The sequence below is a fragment of the Castor canadensis genome, chromosome 12 (assembly GCF_047511655.1).
Source record: "Castor canadensis chromosome 12, mCasCan1.hap1v2, whole genome shotgun sequence".
Lineage (NCBI taxonomy): Eukaryota > Metazoa > Chordata > Mammalia > Rodentia > Castoridae > Castor > Castor canadensis.
The window spans coordinates 22,388,010-22,405,293 of NC_133397.1; the positions used below are offsets into that span (position 1 = coordinate 22,388,010).

Here is a 17,284-nt window from a genome sequence, read left to right on the forward strand (position 1 = left end):
TGTGGGGGAGAGAGAAGGCCAGTCATTAGCCTGTAGGCACATCTTCTGCCGGCCCTGCCCTGCACCCTGTATCCACCACCTGCTCCCCGGCCCTCCTCTCACTGGCAGCCACAGCTGAGCTCTTCCAGCACGCCCCGCAAACGGCGCTCGGGGTAGGACTTCTCTGTTTTGATCATCTCCTGCACGTCATTTAGGCCTTCTTCCTGCAAATCAGGTGTGTGGGTGTGGGCTGGGCCACAGCCCTGCCTCTCAAGTGTCTTCTCCCCATTTGTCAGGGAAAAGAGGGACCTGGTGACCTGGGACCTCTCACTCAGGCCATTCCCTATTCATCATGAGAAAGAAACCAAGTCTGCAGGTTCTGTTATAGATCCTCAGACTATACTCAGAGGTTTGGGAGCTGGGGCACAGGGTGGGCATGGGGTCCTGCCAGGGCCATCCCTGCTCCAAGGCAAGCCTCTGGACAGATGCATGTTTTACAGATGAGACCTCCCCACCTCAGATGCACCCACTCTCCCAGGACCCCCTGCCCCTGCCTGGCCCTGACCAGCTTGTCAGCAATGTGATCCATGATGTTGGCGTTGTAGAGGCGACGGCGTTGGTCGGGCCACCAGCTCTTGATGTAGATGCAGGGCTTACGCTCCAGGTAGGGCAGGTGGAAGTAGTTCCTGGAGTGAGAGGCCAAGGGGAAGTTGAGGTCTGTGGTCGTGAGAGGTAGGATGGCCAGGCTACAGAAGGCTGGTGCAGGGGGTGGGGCCCACCTATCTGTGATCTGGGGCCGCATGGGTGGGGTGGAGGACACTGAGGCTAGGTCTCCATCATTGTCACCCTCATCGTCACTAGAGTTCTGGATCAGGTCTACTTCTTCCTCGTCCCCCAGCTCCTTCCGAGGCCGAGGCCGCCGGGGTCGTGACAGGCCATCAACTTCATTCCCATAGTTTCCTAAACACAGAATGAGATGTCATAAGGCTTAGAGTCCTTTCCCCAACAGGCCCCACTTGCCATCCAATCCAGGTGTTACTTTGAGAGAGGCAAAGTCAAAATGTGGCAAAGACAGGACAGAAGAGCAGTCAGAAAAAGGTGCCAAGTCCCCCACCCCTGTAAGGTCTCACTGAGCATGAGGCTCAGCCTAGGACATGGCCAGGATTCCCCTTTTCTCCTCTCCAGCCCCTGGGGGCTCTTCCTTCTTCTCTGTGTCCCAGATGCAGCCCAGCCCTGTGGGCAGAGCAAAGGTTGACCTTTTTGGCCGACAAGAAATGCTCCCATGCAGACACAGAGGTACTGTGTGGATGGTCACAGACAGCTGGGGGAAAGAGGTCAATGCTGCCCATCCCCAGAGGCTGGGGTTTAGGATCCAGCAGTTACCAGCAGAGCCCTGAGGCCTGATGACTCTCTCTTTGGCCTGGCACTTACCTATGGTCACCTCAAAAGTGATTGGCTTGTCCCCATTTTTCCTATCTATCATTGAAGCTTCTAGGAAGGCTCCAAATAGAAAGAATTCTTCCACCTTCCCTGTGCAGCTCTGTGGGGGAGATAGTTCAAATCATCCCTAAATGTCAGCAAGGTGATGGCCCTGGGGCAGCCGTCCTTCTAATGTCTGACAGATCATTTGGGCTGCTGCTGATGGTGGAGTATCCTGTCCAGCTTTGAGGCAAGGCATCCCAGACCCTGAAGCCCTCAGTCTGGGTGTCCTTGGGAAAAGGGCCAGCTCTGTATCCACAAGGACAGCCATGGCTGGAAAGAGGAGTTTACCATGGAACCTCTGGTCAGGGTGCAGGCAGGCAGTAGTTGAGGACAAAGGTCCTACAGAGGGGCCAGATGAAGCCCTTTGTTCCCTGGGATCTGGCCCCCTGAGATAGACCAAGTAGCAACAGGCAAACCCACGACTCAGCTGCCATAGTGGGAAGGGGGCCGAGTGGGGGTCTTGGGAACAGCACAGTTGTGAGGCTCACCTCTGAGACAGGCGTGGCCTGCTCCACCTGCACCTCTGTGGAGCTGGTGAGCTCAGGGTTGGAGGTGTCCAGTATCTCCACCGCCAGGCCCAGCATGAGGCGGGCACGGAAGGACACACCTTCCCCCAGGCCCTCATTGAGGTCCTGGTGCTCGTCCAGCAGCGTGTAGTTGCGTGTGGAGCCGTACATGTTCACCCAGGCTGGGCCCAGTGTGGGCAGGAAGCCTGCAGCATGGGGACAGGCAGGAGGGACCCCGTCACATCCAGTGCTCCCTCAGGGCAGAGGGACCTCGGTGGGGCTCCCGGCCTCTACCATCTGAGCTGAGCCCGAGGCTTTGTGTCTGCTGGGTTCTGGGCAGCTGTGGGATGGCCTTCTCACATTCATTTAAATATGGTGTACTTTCTCGGGTCTACTTACTTTCTCTGGGGGGGGGGCGCTGGGTGTGAGGAGCAAAGCCATACTCCCTGCTTCCTCACACTTGGAGCAATGGCCACTAAGCAACAAGCTACTGGCAGACAGAAGCCAGCTGCTTCTGTTCATGCTGACCTCCTTGGCATGGCTGCAGGCCCTTTGCCTACTTTGCATATGTATGCCTGCCATGCACGTCTCCTGCACAGGAGACCTCTTCCTCTCTGAGGGTTGTTCCTCTCTGTCTGCCTGGAAATGTCGAATTCTGGAGATGCGGCTTATGTCTGGTCACAAATCACTTCTGTCGTAGGTGGGGATTTGTTTGACCTCATCCAACAAACTGCCTTACACGTTTGTTTTCGTTCTGCTTGGTTTTGTTTTTTGTTTTTTTGTTTTTTTTAACATACATAGCATTAAAAATTGAGATGTCCTTCACACAACACAAAATTCTCCATTTAAAGTGTACATTTCAGTGGTTTTTAGTATATTCATTATGGCATGCAGCCATAGTCATGTCCCAGAACCTGCTACCATCCTCTTCCTCTAAGAAACCCTGCACCTATGAGCAGCTAGACCCAATTCTTCCTCCCCTCCTCCCATGAAAACACCAATCTACTTTTTATCTCTTGATTTTATTCTGGAATCAGAGGACATGTGGCCTTTCCTGACTTTTGCCTGATGCTTCCATCATTTGGCAGTGTGTCTGTCTCCTTAATACCCAGGAAGCACTTGGAGAACAGCAGCAGCATCTGATCTCACTTTGTGGCCTTGTGCCCAGCATGGTGCCTGGATTCCAGGTGGGGGTTGGACACCACAGGCCCATAGGAAGGTGTTACTGCTCTTACTCGATACTGTTGTTAAGTACCACAATTACATATACAGCATATACACTGTAATTAGGTACATATCTATACAGTAATTATTATATACAGTTCTTATTTTCATTTTACTTATGGGAAAACAGGTATAAAGGTCACATGGTTAACTCAAATCCAGTCATCTCTGAGAGGCCTGAGCACGCCTTTCCTGATTTCCCATAAGGAAGGGGATTCTAAAACGGCCCTTGAGATGCTGTCAGGCCGAGGTTTGGGATGCTGCTGGTGGCGTGAGGGGAGTGTCTCATTTACTTCTCCCCTTCGTGGCCCCACCCTCTAACGCACTGGCGCTTCCTGCTACCCACCTTTGTCTCCATCATTGGAAATCTTGCGCAGGTCGATGAGGTGGGTACCGATGGCCACATCGTTGACCTTGTCAGAGTCCCGGATCTGCACCTTCACGCGTTTGCAGAGCGGAGGGAACAGGTCTGTAAAGACGACCTGCTCATTCCACAGGGGCTCATAGCTGCTTTTCTGCACGGAAGTCTTGCCCTGGTGGGAGGGAGCGAGGGTTAGGGGGGTGGTGGGGTGTGTGTGTGTGTACTTTCTTTTCCCGGTCTGCAGCCTCTCACGCTCCCCTGCCCTCATGATCCCCACCCAGCTCTTGCTCTGAGGACACAGAGGCAGGAGGATTCGCTAAGCCCCATCCGCGGCTGAGGTCCCCACACCCATCACCTGTAGCTCTGATGCCCGTCACCCCCCTGCCCCAGCACCCTGCACCTCCTACCCTAGTACCTTCTGGCCGGCAAAGGAGACCTGCACGTAGGGGTCGACGAGGTCTTTGTTTTCGCCGATGAAAGCCTTCTTCACGTTGGCCATGAGACTTGTATTCATTCGAGGTAGCCCCTCCGCGCGGTAGATTTTCACATAGAACCGGGCCCACTGGCGTTCTGGGGGAACCCCTTCCGGGAGCAGCAAGTTCCTGCCAGCATATCCAGCCAGGGCCATGGTGGCGAGGGCCCCAACTTCCTACCTAGCATCCACATCCCCCCTGGGGCCCGACGTAATCGGTGAAGGATGGCTGAGAGGACTCAACCCTGGATTAAACACCTCAAGGACAAGCCATGCGCCCACTTGTGGAATGCTGGGCTAAGTTCCTCATCTTGCAATAATAATATCCACCTCTCAGGGAAACCATAATAGGCCTAAATAGGCTGCGATATCTCAGTGCTTTGTAAACTACAGAGCTGTTACTATCAACTTTCGTGGTTTTACAACAAGGGGATTGGACTATGAACACATGATAAAAGCGAGAGCACACAAGGGAGGGGTGAGGATAGGTAAGACACCTAAAAAACTAGCTAGCATTTGTTGCCCTTAATGCAGAGAAACTAAAGCAGATACCTTAAAGCAACTGAGGCCAATAGGAAAAGGGGAACAGGTACTAGAGAAAAGGTGAGATCAAAAAGAATTAACCTAGAAGGTAACACCCACGCACAGGAAATCAATGTGAGTCAATGCCCTGTATAGCTATCCTTATCTCAACCAGCAAAACCCCTTGTTCCTTCCTATTATTGCTTATACTCTCTCTACAACAAAATTAGAAATAAGGGCAAAATAGTTTCTGTTGGGTATTGAGGTGGGGGGAGAGGGAGGAGGAGGAGTGGGTGGTAAGGGAGGGGGTGGGGGCAGGGGGGAGAAATGACCCAAGCCTTGTATGCACATATGAATAATAAAAGAAAAATGAAAAAAAAAACTTTCGTGGTTTTGTGGCATGTCCTTTGTCCTCAACAAAACTCTCATAAGTAGCTGCTCTCCATTCCCTAGCCAATGGAAGACAGAATTCACTGGACCCCAGAACTTTTCCCCACCCAATCCAAATAAGGCCCTGGAATAGTTCTCAGCAGCCACTAACAGCTACCTGCGGTTGACACATTAAGTGAAATCTCTTTGCCCAGGCTGTTTGGTATATCCTGCTGGTACCTTCAGGCTCTGGCAGTTCCGGACTCTGGTCTACCAGCACCTGCTTTTCCTACCAACTTTCTCAGAGTCAGAATCTGAATGTCAAAGTACTGTTTATTCTTTTTCTTTTTTTTTCTGTAATACTCAGGGTTGAACCTGGGGCCTGTGCATACTAGACAAGTGCTCTGACAGCTGAGCCCCCAGGCCAGAGCACCACCATTCTTAACCATCCCCCATCACTCCTTGGAGAGTGGGGCTGTGTGTGTGGACTAAAGGAGATGGGTGGCAGGACCTCCAGCCAAGGCCATGCCAGGAGAACCCCTTGGGGGAAGGAGGAGCTGGGGGCAGGTCCCTGAGGCAGGGGTGAGATGGAGCCTCACCCCTCAATGTCATCCTCATCTGTCTCGTTGGCCTTGTGGGGTGTCTTGATGTTGTCCCCCTTGCCCACCACTGCGACATCACACTTCACGTAGCCCTTCAGCCCAGCAGAGATGTCATCAGGGTCCGACAGGATGGCCCACTTGTGATGGAACTGGTGCTCTGTGGTGGTGAGGAGAGCACTGTACTTGACATTCCAGCCCCTTTAGATTACCACACTCAGGCAGCCCAGGGTAGCTGAACTGACTGCCTTCTAGGTCCAGAGCCCAGACCACCAGACCCCTGAGACCTGGGGCCACAGCTCCACCTGCATCTGGACCAGGGGATGCAGAGGGAGACAGAGGCCCTCTGTAGCCCAGCAGTTGGGCAAGGTCCTGCCCAGGGTCATGCATCCAGATGTGTGGTGTGACTTATGATCTACAAGCCTCTAATCAGTTTCTTGACCTACAGCCTCTCCTATGGTCACCTCTTCGGCCAGCCCTGCATGGATGCCAGATAGGGCCTTCCAAAGTGGAGGCTGCCCTTATAGCCACCCTCCTTCCCGGCCCCTCTGAGCTCTGGTGCATTGGGGTGAAGCCCAAAGGCTTGGCATTGGGCTCCTGCTGCCACTCTCCCTGTGTTGCTCGGCTCCCCAATACCAATGCTCATTACTTTCTGAGCTTGTGCTGCTGACCCTATAGCCAGGGAACGTGTCTGCATTCCTGTCAGATCTGAATGTCATCATCTTCCTCTCCCTTCCCTTTTAGCTGGAGAACTTCTACTCATTTTTCCCAAGGGTCTCCTCTGCCATGTAGCCTTCCTTGACTGCCTCAGAACAGTTAACCATGGCCTCTTGGTGCTCTCAAGGCCCCACACCCCCACCTCCCACCTCACCATGGTCATCTATGTGCTATTTGTCTACAAGTTTAGACTGAGGGTCTCTTAAAGATGGAGGCTGAGAGTACCCCCCCGCAGTGTCCCTAGGACCTAGGGTAGGGTAGAGGGAAGGACAAGTGTCAGGGAAGGAGGCACTTTAGAAAGATCTGGCCTTTTGATTCACTTTAAACAAGTGCTCAGGCAGAGGGAGGCAGAGAGAAAGTCTTGCTTTGTGAATCTTCCTATGATACCCTGTGAGTACTGAAATCTCCAGGGGTTCAGAACTCCCTCCCTTCTCTCTCCTCTTCCACCTTCTACTACAGTCCAGGCCTGTGTCCTTCAAATTGCTGACCCCAGGGGATGCCCAGAGCTAAGACAGCAATGGCCGCAGAAACCAGTCTGAGGGGATCAGCCAGCCCAGTTATGTCTCAGAGCTAATGCCAGAGCAGAGTGTGAAGAGAGGGCAGGAAGTCATGGGCATGCGGAGTTGCTGGAGTCCCTCTGCTGAGCTGATGGGTCTCAAGAGAAGGCAGCCATGTCCTCAGCATCCCCAGAGCTTAAGAGTCTTGCCCGAGCAGATGTGACAGAGGGCTGTTGGGGAGATGGACAGAGGGCTGGGGTGGGCTGACTGGCTGGCCCAGTGGATGCATGGATAGATGGTGGGTGGATGGATGGCTAGCAGGATCCATTAGTGTATGGACAGAGGAGTGGATGGATACATGGGTGGATGGGCAGATTTGTGGATGGGTGGGTAGGTGGGCAGATTTGTGGATGGGTGGATGGGTAGATTTGTGGATGGGTGGATGGGTAGATTTGTGGATGGGTGGGTAGGTGGGTAGATTTGTGGATGGGTGGGTGGATGGGCAGATTTGTGGATGGGTGGATGGGTAGATTTGTGGATGGGTGGGTAGGTGGGCAGATTTGTGGATGGGTGGGTAAGTGGGCAGATGTGTATGTGGTTAGATGAATTGGGGAAATTTAGCAAGGAAAGAGAGTAAGGCTTAGAATAACATGAACACTGTCTTCAAACTTAAAGGCCATTTGAAGAGGGATTTCTTTTTTTCTGTCCTCAAAAACAGATCTGTAAACATGGGTGAAGGTTTCAGGTGACAGATTTTGGTCTGACAAAAACAAAATGGATATATATGTAAAATAGGGGTGGTGTGCATTCCACTACTAGGTCTGAGCAGAGACTAAGTGACCATCAAGGATGCTGCCGAGAGGTTTTCTACTTAGGGTGCACATTGAAATGATAACCTTTGAGGTCCTTACGGTCCCAATACTGTGTGATTTCAGGATGGAAATGAAAGGACAACCAGAGACCCTCATTCTATGCTCACCAGCCTCAAACATCGCCTTGTCTGCCTTAGGCCTAGCTCCGACACCTACTAACTAAAGCTGGCTGGGCAGGCAAGTTTCTTGTGTCCCAGGCCTTCTCTGTGACTACAAACCCACCCTCCTTCCAGTAGAGGACAGCAGTGAGCAAAGAGTTTCCTGTGGTTGCACCTGACAGGACACTGGGACTCCTTCCTCCTTCATCCTCCAGTAAGCCCTTCTAGTTCTCTCAGGTACTGACACCACCCAAAAGTTCCCATCAGTGCCCAGCTGTTTTGAAGCCCTGAGATGCTGTCATGAAGGAGACTCATGAAGGCCAGGCCCAACTGGAGACCGTCAGAGGGAAGACCCAAGTGCCTCCATTAAAGGGGGACGGGACATGCAACCTTGTCCTCCCGTACTCTTGGCAGAACCCCGAGCTCAGGGGCAGGTTCCCAGGGACAGCAAGTCTGAGAGTGAGTTACCCCAGTGGACAGCCTGGGTTTGGGGCCCACTCAGACCTGGGCTCACATCTAATTTCTGCCACTTACTACCAGTGCATCCCTGGACCAGCTCTTTAAGCTCAGTGAGCCTCATTTCCCTTTCTGTGAAATCAGAAAAACGATGCCTACATTGGTTGGGAAATTAGGCCGGGGGACAGTATTCTTGGCCCAGTGCCTGGTACCTACTGCTGCTCCACGAGGGCTGTGCTTTTCTGACGAGGACTCCGCCATCCGGAAGCCCAGAGGTGTGTACTAAGCTCCCCATGATTTCTTTTCCATCCCTGACTTTCTCTTGGCTCCGGACCTCAGGCCTGTGGATACTTGGCCCTGGGAGAAGGTCATAGAAGGTCATCCTCAGGGATGTCCCTCCCTGAGGTTGTCCACTGTGCATGCTTCCTAGGAATCAGCATGGTGGCAGACTAGCTCTTCCCTGCTCCCCATAGTACCAATCCATCGGGAGGCTGCCCTCCCAGGAGGCCTCTGACCCATGTGGGCAGTGGAGAAGGTCTTGGCCTGGGAGCTAGAAGACCCCGTGTCTACTCGTCCAAACTTTAGGCAAGACCTTCTTCACCCTGGGCCTCTCCATCCAGGTAGGGATTGGACTAGGTGTTTGAAGGCCTCATGCAGCTGCAAGGTTCTGTGATTTTCGTGAGTTTTGTGTGCATAGTCTTGGGTGTTGGACTCATATTCCCTGATCTGAGTTGCAGTTACAAGGGAAGCAGCTGAGTATTATTAGATGGAACGACAAGAAAATGCCAATGGTTCCACCTCCTAGTTCATTTCTCATAGCCTCATTAGCTCATCTGTAAAATGGGGAGCTGCTGCCTGTACCACTGCTTTCTTTGTAGAGGTCAAATGCGACAATCTGGGTGAAATACATTGCCACTGTCAAAAGGCCTAATGGGGCCATTCCTGTATTCTGAGCAGCTATGAAGCTGGGTGTCCCCAGGTTGGCCATGTAGTGACAAGCTCTCTAGGCCACTCCTTAGGGGTGCCCTCACCAGCTCCACACAGGTACCTGTAGAGCTGCCAGTGAGCCACAGTCCCACATGGCTGCTCCTCAGGTGGCCTGGATCCCTTGTAAAGTGTCTGTAGAGCTCAGAGTCCTTTAGAGGTTGCCATACTGCATTTAGCATAGGATTGGACCGTGTGACTTCATGGGGGCTCTGGAGCATGTGGCCTGACAGTCCCCCACCTACCTGGTGACTGGACCAAGCCCCAGTGCATGTTTGAGCCTCGGACTCCTCAGCTGTCAAAAGGGAGATGATGGGAACCCTGTGGGGACAATAGGGGTCTTTTCTGCTCAGCAGGTGCCATCCCAGGAGCACGACATGGTGCCTGAGGAAGGTATGGGCGGGGAAGCAGACCCAGGACAGGGCTCCAAAAAGCAGCAGCCCCTCCCAGGCTGTGAGGACAGGCCTGGCTCTCTGCACTCTATACAATTGCTCCCATCTGGCACATGACAGGTGACTCACCGGTCTTTCACGATCTACTGAGCAGCCACTCTGTGCAGAGCGACACCCAGGCTTTGTGCAGAGTTTCTGCCTTGGAACAAGCGAACACCTACTGGAATGGGTGACCAGGGCCCCTGTAGACCATGTCCACCACTCCTCCGCAGCCCACACAGCTGTGTCCTAATAGGACCACCATGGTGGGAAGGACCTCATGTGCCCGTTTCCTGAGCCCTTTGCATGGTGGCTGAGCAGCCCGCGTGCAGTTAGTTACTCACCAGGCTGGGAGTACACGGTCCCCACATCCATTTTGAAGGAGCCCACCAGGGTGCCACTGCGCAGCAGGTTCTTGGAGTGAATCACCTTCCGGGCAGAACCACCAACCACCAGTCAGGCCAGGTGGGGGTGAGGCCTTCCATAGGGTGGGGTGGGATGGGATGAGGGGGAAGCCAAGCTTTGTCATGAAGCAGGAAGGCATTTGGCAGGGCAGGGGTGGCTTGCTGAGGCCATGCTTGTTTTTTGCTGGCTGCCATGCACAGGTGAGAGGTTGTACACTAGACAAGGGCCTGGCTAAAGGGACAAGAGGAGGCCAAAAATCTGGCCTGTGCCCCTTGCTCAGTTGTATGTTCAGGCATGGGAGCTGCCATTTTTATTATTGATCCAGCTAGTGGAGGCACCTTTCAAGGACATGGAGCTGTAGCTTAAGTTACTGGCCTTGCCTGCCAGGGCTGCTCCCCACTCACCGAAATCTTGATGATCTTGTCAAACATGACGTCAGGAGAGACGTGGAAGTCGAAGACGAAGTACTGGAGAGGGGAAGGACCCAGGCTGGTGTCACTGGTGGGCAGCAGCTGCAGCCCAGGGCAGTGCTGGGCCCTTCCCTCCTGACAGTGCCTGTCTACACCCCGGCCATTTCCCCTGAGCCCCCAGGTTTGGATGTGCAGCAGTGGTGATACATCTGACTCTGGGTGGCCAGGTGGGGGTGGGAAAGAAGGGCTCCATCCCCTATGCTGGACCATCTGGAGCGTGCTATGCTCAGATGGCCCCTGGGTGTGTGGCAAAGGAGGAGCCAGAAGAAAGGCCAGGACAAAGCAGGCCCTTTGAGATGTAGGAAGACAAGGGCCCACGGCAAAGGGCATAGGTGAACTTTAGGCAGGTGGGAGGCCACTGCACCCAAGATGGCCAGAGAGGACCAGATGCACATACAAAGAAGGGGACTTGGCCTGATTCATGCATGGCCAGGTTGTTCTGGGAGGGCAAAGGTCAAGAACCTCCCTTTGCTGACAGACTCAGAGCCAAGCAAGATAAGGCATTAGGCCAGGTGCCTCAGAGCTGGGTCAGCCCCATGGCAGGGAACTAGTTAAGCCAGACAGAATCTCACATCCTCTGAGTCTTCTGAGGTCACATTGCTTATATTTCATGAGCATAATTTCCTTTTGGAATTACTCAGAAATCTGCTAAGTCATGTTGATGGTTACTACCAACTTCTGCTATTTTAGTGGAGCCAAAGAAAGGTTCCTGTCAGTTCAGAGAATTTTCTAGATGCAAAACATACTCATGACAAGGAGGGTCTCTTTCACTGAAGAGGAAGAGAAGGGAAAGAAAGCCCTGGCCTTGGAGGCTGGAAGGAAACACAGTGAGACAGTTTAGAGCGGGGTCTCAGTGGGGTTAGTTTAATTACCAGGGACATTGGCAGTGTGGGAGAACACTTTGATTGCCACAACTAGACACTCTTGGCATTTTGTAGGTAGAATCCAGGGATGATCCAGTGCACTGGACCATCTACCACAACGAATCAGCCAGCCCCAAACACACAATGTGCCAAGAAACCCTAGTTTACAAGAAAGAGACAGCAACAAAATCAGAGCTACTTGGGTTTGTGAAAAAGAACACAAATGTGATCAGGAACACATGAAGATGGTCCAAAAATGAGCAGAGTACAGAAAGTGGCTTCTAAGCCAGGCATGGTGGTGCATGCCTGTAATTCCAGCACTGGGGAGACTGAGGCAGGATCATGCTCAAGAATTGGAGGGCAGCCTAAGAGGTGATTTGTGAAGGCAGAAGGTGCACCCCGTCCACCTCTGCTCTCTCCAAGCTTGGCGCTCAGCAGATATTCAGAGAATGCTGGTCTTTGTTCCAGTAAGAAACCACTCAGCAGAGTGTTACCTGCAGTGAATTTGGTCAGAGAGTTGCAAGAAACCCAAAGCCTTCCATCCACCAGGGTGACAGAGACATGAAAGACTGATGTTACTGTTATTGCCCACGCAGAGAAATAATGCTGACCTCTAACCCAGAGAGGGCAGGGAAAGGGCCCTGCAGGATGACTAGGAGTTTGCTGGGAAGACACAGAGCCAGGAGGCTGCTTTGTACCTTGGAAGGAGGAAGCATGAATGAAACATGAGGTGAGTGGGCCTGGTGCAAGGTGAGCCCTCAAGTAGGCCGAATGTGGCCCTTCACCACTATCAAATAACTAGGGAGGGTCACAGGGACCTGTTTCCATAGCCACCTTATCTAGGCCAGAAACTTTTCTAGTCAGGGATGTGTTCTGAAATCAGGTCAGAGTTGTCCAGCCTGAATGTCCCGACTCCACGGTGGCTGTGGGTGGTGGCGGGGGACCCTGAGCAGTGATGTACTGTCCTGGAAGCTAAGGGACACCAGCTGGGAGAATGGGATCAATCTGTGGTCACATATGAGTTTGGTCAGGCTTGGACTGAGGGCAGAGTGTGATAAGATTGTCTTCTTACAGGTGCACAGCTGGAGGTCCCATGGCTACCCAAGAGCACCCTTGGTCCTCCCCACACTTCTGGACACAAGACATGGATGTGTCACTTGTGCCAGATCAGCACTGGATGTCCCATCCAGAACATCTGGGTAGCCTCATGCATGCTCAGATATCAGAGGGAGGTCTGGCAGCTCTCCCCTGAACTGACCACAGTGGGTCCCATCTCGAGCCCAAGAGTCTAGATGCTGTGTTGCAGGTAGCAGCCAGGACTCCGGGCTGGAGGTGGTCTGGGCTCTGCTCATTGACAGTGCTCTAGATGGTGGGAAGGCCCTTCCCATCCTGAGGTCCCAGTCCCCTCCTCTGGAAGATGGGGGACTGAACTGGGAAGTCTCAGAGGTCCCTCACTCTCTACAAAGCCTCAAATAGCAAGAAAGAATGGAGTGGGTTTCAGGCATATTTTCTCTTACACCCAAAGTCAAGGCCAATGCTATTGAGGGAAGCTCCACAGGGGTTCAGGAGACCATGGAGGCAGCTAAGAGGAAAGAGTGAGCACCCAACTAGCAAGGTCCTCCTCCAGGAGCCTTCACGTACCCCTGTAAGCAATGGGATAACAGTGACAGCCTCAGACAGTGTTAATCCACCTACTGCATGGGAGAGTGCCTGGCACATAGGAGGGCTTGGTAATGGTGTCGTGCCACCAAGGGAAGGGGTGGAGTTCCCAGGGCTCAGGCCTGGAAAGCACCTGTGGCTAGGCCTTGTGGGATGTGGGGTTTGTTCACAGCACTGTGGGGGAATATAGCCTTGAGGTTGTGTTCATCTTAATGGGCAACCCTTGGCTGGAGCAGAGTCAGGCTGGGATTCAGGATAGGGGTCCAGAATGTGTGAGAATGCACGCTTGTGTGCTGGGCTTGTAAGTGGGTGAGTCAAGGTTACCCAGCTGGTAGCCCTCTATGTTTTCTAACTCCCAGCTGCTCCTGTTGGCCTGGGTAAGGCTGGGGTCCAGCCTCCTGCTATGTTTCAGTAGGCCCATTTCCTACCTAGTGCCACAGGGCCACTGACCTCATTGTAGTAGGGGCAGTTAGTGGACTCCTTCATGGATGTGTACTTCTTGTCATCTCCCACCTCCACGCAAACAACAGGGTCCATGTTCAAGCCCACCAGCTGCCGAGCCTCGATCACCGTGACGCTGACCTGAGAACAGGAGAAGGGGAAGCTGCTTGGAGAGGTGTGTGAGCCTAGGAACCTCATCCTGCTGGTTCCTGGGGTCCAGCAGCAGGATTGGAGGGTGCAGGGAGCCAGTCAGACTCAGAGTTATATCCTGGGCTCCACGGTAGCCATGGCTTGTATTTGCTGGGTGATCCTGGCTCATTCTGTCCATGTTGATAGAAGGGTGTGGGCTGGTAACTTCAAAATCAGCATTTACTAGAATTCCCTGAGGGAAGCTGCGTTTACAAACCCTGGTACTCAGGCACACTCCTGACTGACCAATCTGGTCCAACCTGGGGGATGGGCCAACATCACTTTTCTTTTTTTGTGGTACTGGAGATTGAACCCAGGGCCTTTGGAATGCTAGACAAGCACCCTACTACTGAAGCCACACCCCCAACCCTTTTGTTTTTGTTTTGCCCAGGCTGGCCTCAAACTCCCAATCCTTCTGCCTCTGCCTCCCAAGGAGCTGGGATTACAGGTATACTCAGCATAAGTTTTCTTAAGGTCCTCAGGCGATTCCAGGACTCTGAGTTCTCCCAAGCACAAAGGAACTCTGTCTTGGGAGGGCCCCAAGGCCCACCTCACCAGTTTTTTGTACCTAGGAATTAAACTTTTTAAGTCTTCATTAACTTACATTAATTTCTTCTCCAAGATATCTCATTTAAGCCTGCAGAGTTCTAATATTTCCTTGTGTTTCTGGAATTTGGTCCCCTTTGCATATTCTCACCCCTCTCCTTTGGTTTAATTTCTTTATTTGAATAGCCAGTGAGGCTTTGGCACCCACTGAGCTGCCTTTTCTGGCCTGGTGATGTTGCATGTTCTTCTGTGCCCTTTAAGTGGCCTCCAGCTCCCTGGAATCTTACTTCTGTACTAGGAAGCCCTTTTTCAGTTGTCCATTTATTCAATAGTTTTTTAGGGGATACCTGCTGGGGCCAGGTGCATGTGGGATTGAAACAAACTCCTTACCCTCCTGGAACTTTCTATAAATGCTTACTGACTTATAAATTTTATATAGAATGTATATCTGTATTCTATCTATGTATCTATCTATCTACCTACCTATCTAGATAGATGTGTGTGTTTTTCATAATTTCTGATGACACTACTACTCTTCATTTCAAGCCATTAGTTCTTAGTTTGAATTTGGAGGAGTCAGTTCCCTTTAGGGTCCCCATGGTAAAATAGAAAGAAATACACACTTGGGTTGCTGGGCTTGGCCCTGAGCCCTGCACCACCTGCCAGATGTACGTGCACAGAACCATGCAGATTCACTGAGCTGTAATTTTCTCAGCTACCAGCAGAGTCACCTGTAAGGTTATGTGAGGGGAGAAATGAGCTAACATGGGTCAAAAGGCATCGCGAACAGTGGGAAGCCATCATTGCAAGTGCCTCTCAAGTAGAATGTGCCTTCAGGCAGCCGTCAGTGTCTGAAGCAGGACGGGTTGGGGACATGCTTAGGATGATTCCACAGCACTCTTGAACTTGTAACAAAAGCCTTCCCTCTGCTAGTATCAGCCTTTCCCACTAATGGCACCGTGAGGATAGCTCTTTGCTTCTCATCTTGAAGATTTGGTATTTCAGTTGCTATGCTTTGATGCAACTTCTATTTTCCCTTCTTATAAAAAAAGAATCATTGCTAAAATTACCATTCATCATATCCATCAAGATCTTATAAATATTCTGAATGCCAAGAAAGACCCACACATCAGAAGTAATGATCTTAAGAAAATAGAAATCCTTTGGCCAATGAGAACACTGTCACGAAAGCATAGAAACGGAAAACCGAATATTTATGCGTTGAAGCCACACTTGAGAACGAGGAAAGCAAGCATTTCTATTTGGAGCTTGAAGTGCCAAAGGGGCTGAGGTGAAAGCTTTGAAATCATGCTTCAAAGAGTTTCAATAATCACTGTTTCTTCAGGGAGCTACAAAGGAAATAGGGCTAATTAACTTAGCTGTGACAAGTTTCCTGTGAAGAGAGTAAACAGACACTAGAAGTCCTTCCAGAATATTCTCTGCACAGTAGTTTATAGAATTTTAACTCCCATGAACCTTTTTATGCCAAGGTTTAAAAAAATTCTATTTCCCCCCCAATGCCCCCTGAGCCCTGTCCTCTATCAATAAAGGCTTTCTGTAACTCAGGACTGAGAAGTAGACAGACATAGTTTAGCATATACACAGGTATACAAGCCTGAGATTGACCTTCCCCATGCCAAAGGGCTGGCTGGCTTGATGTTTTCCATCCTGAGGCGTGGCCCAGTGATGGCCCTTTTCCCCCTCTCCTGGCTCAGGATTCTGAAATTTCCACCTAGCTCTATGGAGTGTAGACAGCAATACTCTGACACTGGAGGTAGGGGGTGGAATGAGGAGGGCAGCAGAGGGTTCAAAGGAGCTAAGAGGTGAGAAGACCCAGAGGGTGCACTTTGCTGGCTGCAGGGCGGCCCCAGGGGAAGCCTGGGAGTACAGGAGAAAGGCCTGTGGAGCATGGGGCATGGGACATGGTGGTGGAGGGAGGGGAACGCCACTCCTGCAGCCTCCCAGCCCCTGCCTGGGCTTTACAGGGAGAAATACAGCACTTACAATAGTAAGAAAAATACTGGCTATGCTTCAGTATTCTGTGGGAGGGAACAGACGATTCTTTCCCCCATTAGCAGCATGTTAAGAAAATAAGAAAGCACAGAAATTTCAACTTCAAACTCAATTTTCCAGAGCAGAAGATGAGGGAGAAGGGGAGCCACAACTGGGACCACCTGACTAGCTGAGTCCTTTGGTTACTGACTGTTCACTATCTCCTTCTGAGTTGAGGGTCAGAGTCTCTAAGGGGTTCTGTTCCATGCAACCATTGCAAAGAATAATGCTACTCCTCTGTCCCTGGGGGACCCGCGTTGGGGGATGACAGTGGGTGTCACCATTCTGCAACATCCTTTCCTCCCTCATCTCCAGGGTCCAGAGATGTGACACGACCAGATTTTTAGAAAATCACTCCAGTGGTGACATGGAGAATGGAGTGTAGGAAGGGAGACAGGAGGAAGCAGGAGAAATGATGCAGCTGAGGCTGGAGCCTCAGGTCAGTGGCAAGGAGATGAAATGGGGTGAAAACTGGAGAGGTGTCTGAATTTGACAACGTTGAGTCTTGATGCAAGGAGGAGAGGGTAGGGAAGAGACGAAAGACTCATGACCCACCGAGAATACATCTGCCCAGTGCTAAGCATGGCTCACTCTGGTGAGGTAACTGGACATTACAGGGAGGTGACAATGGCTTGTCATCTTTGAGATGCCAATAAGGTTATGTGCTATAGTCAGTTTAATTATCCAAGGGCATGGGTACTGTGGCCGATTCCCCTCCAGACCTCCTCCAGTGTATCCAACCTTCAGGATGGTTCTGATCCTCGGGATCCCTCTCCTCTCACCACCTGCATGTGCCTTCTGAGGTCTTTTAACTCCTCAAAGTCAAGTTCTTCTGGTTCTATTGTTTTATGTATTGTGTTTATTTGAAGTAAAAATATTTCACATTTGCATCCCCTCTTTCTCTACAGAGAGTTGAGGTATGAATGAACCTTTTAGGAATTACTGTGCTGCCAGGCTAAATGCAACAGCTGTTTTATTCACTCCTCATGGTTTAAAAGTCTTTAAGGGAAAATGTCTGGTTTGGTTAATAAAAGTTCCTGGAAGGAAGCTAAAATGAATGAGGAACCAGAAAGGAGCAACTGTTCAGAGA

General features: G+C 51.5%; 1 protein-coding gene across 8 annotated transcripts in view; it reads right to left on the reverse strand.

Annotated features, from left to right (window-relative positions):
- Window positions 1–17,284, reverse strand: part of Otof (otoferlin) — an 89,424-nt gene that overhangs the window by 15,761 nt on the left and 56,379 nt on the right. For all 8 annotated transcript variants that reach the window (XM_074049336.1, XM_074049335.1, XM_074049332.1 and 5 more), the window contains 11 exons: window positions 13,417–13,548; window positions 10,379–10,441; window positions 9,914–9,998; window positions 5,515–5,674; window positions 3,968–4,154; window positions 3,538–3,724; window positions 1,950–2,173; window positions 1,411–1,519; window positions 759–939; window positions 545–665; window positions 103–203 (listed from right to left, as the gene is read on the reverse strand). In XM_074049336.1, the coding sequence (XP_073905437.1) occupies window positions 103–203; window positions 545–665; window positions 759–939; window positions 1,411–1,519; window positions 1,950–2,173; window positions 3,538–3,724; window positions 3,968–4,154; window positions 5,515–5,674; window positions 9,914–9,998; window positions 10,379–10,441; window positions 13,417–13,548 (1,550 nt within the window). The remainder of the gene's footprint in view (window positions 1–102; window positions 204–544; window positions 666–758; window positions 940–1,410; window positions 1,520–1,949; window positions 2,174–3,537; window positions 3,725–3,967; window positions 4,155–5,514; window positions 5,675–9,913; window positions 9,999–10,378; window positions 10,442–13,416; window positions 13,549–17,284) is intronic.